The sequence below is a fragment of the Propithecus coquereli genome, unplaced genomic scaffold (assembly GCF_000956105.1).
Source record: "Propithecus coquereli isolate 6110/MARCELLA unplaced genomic scaffold, Pcoq_1.0 Scaffold339, whole genome shotgun sequence".
In the NCBI taxonomy this organism is placed as follows: Eukaryota; Metazoa; Chordata; class Mammalia; order Primates; family Indriidae; genus Propithecus; species Propithecus coquereli.
In genome coordinates, this window is record NW_012149052.1 from 710581 (window position 1) to 717135 (window position 6555).

General features: G+C 40.5%; 1 protein-coding gene across 1 annotated transcript; it reads right to left on the bottom strand.

The window, feature by feature from the left end:
* Window positions 1-310: 310 nt before the first annotated feature.
* On the bottom strand, window positions 311-6041 carry LOC105815499 (riboflavin kinase). Its single transcript, XM_012650671.1, has 4 exons — window positions 5624-6041; window positions 4513-4664; window positions 2387-2489; window positions 311-1460 (listed from the first exon to the last, which is right to left on the bottom strand). The coding sequence occupies exons 1-4, from the start codon at window positions 5703-5705 to the stop codon at window positions 1330-1332; spliced, it is 468 nt and encodes a 155-aa protein (XP_012506125.1). The 5' UTR covers window positions 5706-6041; the 3' UTR covers window positions 311-1329.
* Between the last annotated feature and the right edge of the window lie 514 nt (window positions 6042-6555).

Consider the following 6555-nt stretch of genomic DNA (forward strand, 5'->3'; position numbering starts at 1 on the left):
AAAATTACATTGTGCATACACAACTATCACAGCTTAGATTTGCCCTGGAACATAAAAATCACTTCCTATTTCATAGTTTTACTGGCTTTTAGATTTGGTATGGAGGAAACAAGCATTTTGTGTTCAAGAAATTTGTACATATAAACGAACAGCTACGTGTTCATGTAAATCTTGAGGAAACCTAAAGATGAAGTTGGTTGGTTTTTTTTTTTTAAGAGATGGGGGTCTCGCTATGTTGCCCATACTGGTCTCAAACTCCTAGCCTCAAGTGATCCTCCCGTCTCAGCCTCTCGAGTAGCGGATTACAAGCATGAGCCACTGTACCTGGCTTTTTTTTGTTTGTTTTAAAATGCAGTACATACATTCACTTAATCATTGTTCATACAGTGAAGGGACAGGATGGTATAAGCAGATGCAATTTCTTTTAAGTAGAATATTCTGGCTTTTAATATTGAAAACTAATGTTTTTTTAGAGAGGGGTCTCAACTATGTTGCCCAGGCTGGCCTCAAGTGATCCTCCTGTCCCGGCTTCCCTTCCTGTGCCTGGCACAGTAGGATATTCTAAATGGAATAAACTGACACTGGCAATTGTTTAAAGGAAAAAAAAAAAAATCAAGAAAAATGTTGAGGAAGAAGAATATCTACTCTTAAAAAAAAGAAGTGTTATCCAACACAGAAACAAGATCTATAGATTCAAAAAACACTCATTTTACTGTCTTACTATATAAACGAACAAATAAAAAAATAGACCACTTAGAATTGAGGCAGCTCTGTACAAAAATTAAGATGATACAACAATGTGAGTTCAAAGGGAATGAATAAAAATTTCCCATTTGTAATAACATATTAATGCACAAAATATCTAAAATAGTCTGAACATTTCCCCTTAGATTTACAATAAACTATCAAACTTTTGTTTAATGTATTTACTTTTATTAGCTTTCTCTGCTTAGCAGTAAATGATATATAAGGACATACATGCTGGTATTTTACCATAAGAATTTTAGTTCTAATCTCAAACTAGTGACTGGCCTTTTTACCTACATTTATATACATTTCATTTCCATCATAATACCTTAATACCTTTTTAGTGGTACATTTTAATCAACATATTTAAAAAAAACTTGATTTTTAAATGAATCTTTGTAGTGCTATTACATGATGGGTTTAATTTAACAGGTGAAGCACAATAAGGTAACGACATTGTACTGTTTAATTCACAGCAGAAGGAAAATGTTTGATTTTTAAAATATAACTGAGATGAGACTGGACAGTTATAAACAGTGAAATACTAAAAAACAGTGAATGAATAAATAAGATGATTTTTCATCAGTGGCCATTCATTATTTTGCTTTTAGGAACCCGGAAGAAATTGTCTTCTTTGAGTTTCAAATGTTCTGGTAGATCTAGTCGTTTCTTAGCTTCTTCAATATCACCATGAATTGCTGAAATAAGTGACTCTGCAGAGAGAATAAATCAGGTAAAGATGATAAAAAAAAACTGCTAACATACTTTTTACTACAGCTTTGTTCCGTCTCTCTTAAAAACTCACAGGCTGGCAGTATCTCTGGCGAAGGGTAGATATCCAATTAATGTTTGTTTCATCCATTCTTCCAGGCTTAAGTAAAAGTCAATGGTACACAAAAGATGTACCTAATCTTGTAATATCTTAGAGAAAGGTACAGGCAAAAATGTACACTGCAAATATTAAATGGAAGAAACAAATATTCACTATCTATTCTTTTTGGTATTTACACTTGTACATGAAACTTTACAATAGAGCTAAAACCATCACACTACACTAATAGATACTGATAACATTAGTTTCAAATGTTCTCTGATTTACTATTTCTTACACTTGCAAACATTTTTTATTTTTTAAGAAAGAGTTTCACTCTGTCACCCTGGTAGAGTGCCCTGGCAGCCTAGCTCACAGCAACCTCAAACTCCTGGGCTCAAGAGATCCTCCCACCTCAGCCTCCCAGAGTGCTACAATTACAGGAGTGAGCCACCATGCCCAGTCCCACTTCAAACATTTTGAAGGATTTCATAAACTTCACACTGTTGGAGCGAGGCAGCCAGCCCACTGGATTTGAATTTAGGCTTTGTCATTTACTATGTGACTTTGGGAAAGTTATTTAACCTCTCTGTGCCAATTTCTTCATCTGCAAAATATGCAAAATAATTTCTCATATGGTTGTTGTGGGGGATGAAAGGAGTTAAATTCATGTAAGGCGGTTATGATGGTGCCTGGCATATATTAAATGTTCAAATATCATCTGTCCTGCCATCATTATTACAAGTAGTGGCAGCAGAAGTAGCTGTGGCAGCAGAAGTAGCTGTGGCAGCAGTAGTAAGATTTAAGAAGATCAAAATAAGAACTTACCTAAAGAATCAAAGTTCTTTTCTGGTCTGAGGTAGCCAACGATGGCCACACTGAGGATTTCCCCATAGAAATCCTCTTTGAAGGTATGCATGATATGAGTTTCCTATAGTTAAGAAATGTTAAAAAGATTACAGAGTACCTGAAATTTGAAATACTATCTTCATATCTTTGAAATATTATCTTCATGTTTACAATGGGCAACCTTAATTCTCCCCTCCCTTCTGTTTCTACCCAACGTTACATGTAAACATAACTCACTGAGGTAATATACGTTATATCACAAATCTGGCATGGGTTGTTGCTAATTAAAAAAAACCTGATGTGTATCAAAGGCAATAAGAGTTTTACCTAGGTCCAAAGATGCCAAAGAGGGACGGAGCAAGTATTAAAAGACGTTACCATTAAACAACTAGTTCTAAGGTCAGCCAGGATGCACATGTCTCTGACACACACCAAGCATGGCAACCACTTACAGTTAGGCAAAGACTGACTGATGTGGGGGCAGGAGGGCCATGCAGCTTCCCCATCAGGGGGCGATGTGACAAAAGGGAACAGGGCATGTTAAAGCAAAATGGAGTACGAAAACAGAGCAGGAGGAAGAAGATGCCCCAGAATCTCTCTAGTTCAGGTAAGTTATCTGGGCAGTACTGTGGTAACAGCACTGAAATCATAAGCGTAGGGTCCCACACTTGGTAACTATATAACTAGCCTCTGTGGGGCTCAGTTTTCTCATCTGTAATTGAGGGGGTTGAGTTTCCAAACGATTTTGAGAACAAAACTAGAAGGCTTATACAACGAGATAGCGAAATCTATTACAAGGCAATGGAAATAGACCCTGCAGTAATGGCCCAAGGACAGACAAACAAACCAAGTATGCATGAGTGTATTTCTGGACTCACACATAAAAAGTGACTTGATTTATGACCAAAGTGACATTGCAGTGCTGTTGGAAAATCAATTTTGACCCCTACCACACACCATACTCAAAAGTCAAGTTGATGAAAAGTCAGTCAAGTAAGCTTTTAGAAGAAAACAGTTTCTTCATAACTTTGGAGTAGGCAAAGATTTAAATAGATTATAAAAAGCACTAACCATAAGAAAAATGATGAACTGTTTTATATTAAAATTAAGTGTCTCCGTTCTTCAAAAGACATCATTGAGTTAAAAAAAAAAAAAAAAGCAACACAGCGGAAGAAACTTGTAGTACAGTACACAGTTCTAAAAAAGGACTGGGGGCCTTCCTATTGTTTCAGGAGGTGGCGGTGGTGGGAGTAAAAAAATAAATAAATAAATAAAAATAAAAAGGGACTGGGAACTACCATATATGTACTAAGAACTTCTTTAAGTCAATAAGACAATATTTTTAAAAGGGAAAAAGACTTGAATAGGCACCTCACAGATGTCTGTTACTGGCAAAGAAAAACAAAACAAACTGTGAAATGTATGAGCATCTTACCAATGGAAAACTGAGTTTTTCCTAACAAAGGACTTCCAAGGCATTCGTTAACTGGCTCTATAGTAATATTTCTATTATCCGATTAGCTAATAAAGACAAATTAATCATAAGAGAGACAGCTTTCCCTCCCCTTCTTTTCCTCCCTCATTCAACAGAAAAGTATTTTGTGATCTTTAAAAAAAAAAACAAAGGAAATAAGAAGGCAATTAAAATGTTTCACTACAAAAAAAATCAACTAAATACAAAAGGCAGTAATGGAGAAAATGAGGGACAAAGAAGTTATCAGGCACATAGAAAATAAACAGCAAAATAAAAGGAGCCCCTCCTTATTGGTAATTACTTTAAATGTAATTGGATTAAGCAGTCTCATCAAAAGGCAGATTGGCAGAATGGATTAAAAATGTGATCCAATTACACATTGTTTACAAGAGACTCACTTTAGATCCAAAGACACAAATAGGTTGAAAGTGAAAGGACAGAAAAAGATACTCCATTCAAACAGTAACTAGATACTTCATTTTTATATCCTTCAAGTATGCTCCCTAAAATTCTAGTATTTCAACTGTTGTGGTTACCGTTGTTGGTTGTTGAGTTCTATATACATTTAATACTACACATTACTCTAAATCATCATCCCATTGTCAGTTACAGAGCAAAACACAATGCTTACCATGGACTTTTTTGTATTCTTGTAGTACGGGTTCCATCCTATGCTCACCACCATCTTGTGGACATCTCCACTTCCAACACTGGCCCAACCATAATAAATGCCAGTGGATACGTCAGCTGGAAGATTATCTACTACTTGTTCAGGAAAGTTAGCTAAATAACACAAGTAAATATTTTCAGTATTACGAGTTTCATATTAAATATTCACAAAAATCATATGTAAAGCTAATCTAAATCATTACATTCACAAGAATCCTAGAACCTTCCCTATAATTATCAATTTTATTCTTCCATTTTCTGGCTCGGATTTCTTTCTCCTCTTTGTATGGATAGATTAGAAACAAAGTACAAGGTAAGTGCATAAAGCCCCCCAAAAAGACCACACTTTTGGGGTAGAAGAAAAAACAGTTACAAGAATATATTGAGCAGAGTCCTACGGATGGGAAAAAAAAAAAATTAAAAAAAAAAAAACAGATACAAGAACAGATAAATTTTTTAAGACCTGCTCTTTCCTAAGAAGGTTCAAATCATTTGAAAAGATTCTCACTTTCAAGATACACAAGCCTAGGACCCAAGCTGAAAGACTGATTTACTAGACAAAGAGGCAGTCCTGGTATGGAGGTAAAGATGAATTAAACAGTCAGGTCTTGATTACTAAAACTAACGTAGACACAAATAGACAGTTGGCTCTCATTCAACTACCTGTGTTATCATATGGCACTATATAATAACAAATTAAAAAAAACAAAACACCTCAGAGTCAGCTTGAGAGTTCAGCCAATCTGGCCCACATCAGGTTCCCAATGGGCGAGACGAGTGCCATGCTTCGCCAACTGTATCTTGGCTGGACAGGGACGCATGAAAGGGGGATCCTGCGACTCATCTGACTTCCTGCCCTCACCATCCCTCAACTCCAGTCCCCCTAGAGCTTCGAGCCAGGGGAAGGGATGAGCTCCCTCAACCGGACCAAAGGTCTTCCGCCCAAAGGGGAGTCGAAGCGGAGAAAGGGTAGGGTATCACCTCAATCCAAGACCTGGTCCTCAGTCCTCTGCCTGACGACTTCCCCTCGTCATGTGACCCGACCCGGAGGACTCTGGCCGCCCAGCTCTCACCTGTGGGGATGCCCAGCTGCTTGGAGCCGCGGCCGAAGCCCCGCACCACTTGGCCCCGGCAGAAGTACGGCAGGTGCCTCATGACGCCGTCCGCTTCGGATGCGGGCTGCGGTGCGGGCTGCGGTCCGGTCTGCGCGTCCGGCGGAGCCGCCGTTGAGGCGGTGCCCGGACCCCCGGACCAGCCGGGAGACAGGGGCGTGAGCTGTGCCGGCCGGCCGGGCGCACCAGGGCCCCGGCGGCGCCGATGACACGCCGCGGTGGGTTCTCTCACGCCGCTGACCCAACAGAAGTTGCCCAGCGACTAAGACGCTGCGTCTCCGCTGGGGCTGTGGCTGCAACAGAAGTAATCGCAGGTGTAGGCGGGGAGCGCGGCGGAGGCGGCCCGACTGAGCGGGAGGAACCAAAACCTGACCCGGCGTTGCCGGCGTCTGCACACTTCCTCCGCCGAACGGCCCGCGCCCTCTCGGCTTCCGTAGCCCCGCCCTCCTGTGGCTCCGCCCCCAACTGCTGTCGGGAGTCGGTGGCGCTTGGGTCCCCGGCTTCCTTTCGGCCCCAGCTGACGGGCGTTGTAGTGGGAACCCCTTTTTCAGCCTGACAGCCGCGAAAGCACCGTTCCTGAATAGTCCTCAAGGTTTCTTTTCCCTTTCTCCTTTTCATAACAATCGATGACAAAGCGAGACGTTTTCTGGTTCCTTGGCAACCGCTAGGTTGATGGTCAATGGTCAGTCATTCCGTTCGCTCGTTAAACATTTATTAAAGCTCCAAAATTCCAGCTCAAAGATCACCTTTTTATAGAAGCTTTTCCTGACCTCCCTACAGGAAGAGGTCGTCCTCCTCCCAGACCACTGACCACGGCCTGAAATTATATCAGAATGTAAGCTCCTGGGGAGCAGGGCCCGTCTGCAACACTGTAACCCCACCTGGAAGGTTAC

Coding starts and splice junctions, on each gene's coding strand:
- LOC105815499 (XM_012650671.1), bottom strand. CDS start 5,705: ATGAGGCACCTGCCGTACTTCTGCCGGGGCCAAGTGGTGCGGGGCTTC. Junction 4,665..5,623: donor GCAGCTGGGCATCCCCACAG/GTGAGAGCTGGG, acceptor TGTGTTATTTAG/CTAACTTTCCTGAACAAGTA. Junction 1,461..2,386: donor AAAGAACTTTGATTCTTTAG/GTAAGTTCTTAT, acceptor TTCTCTCTGCAG/AGTCACTTATTTCAGCAATT.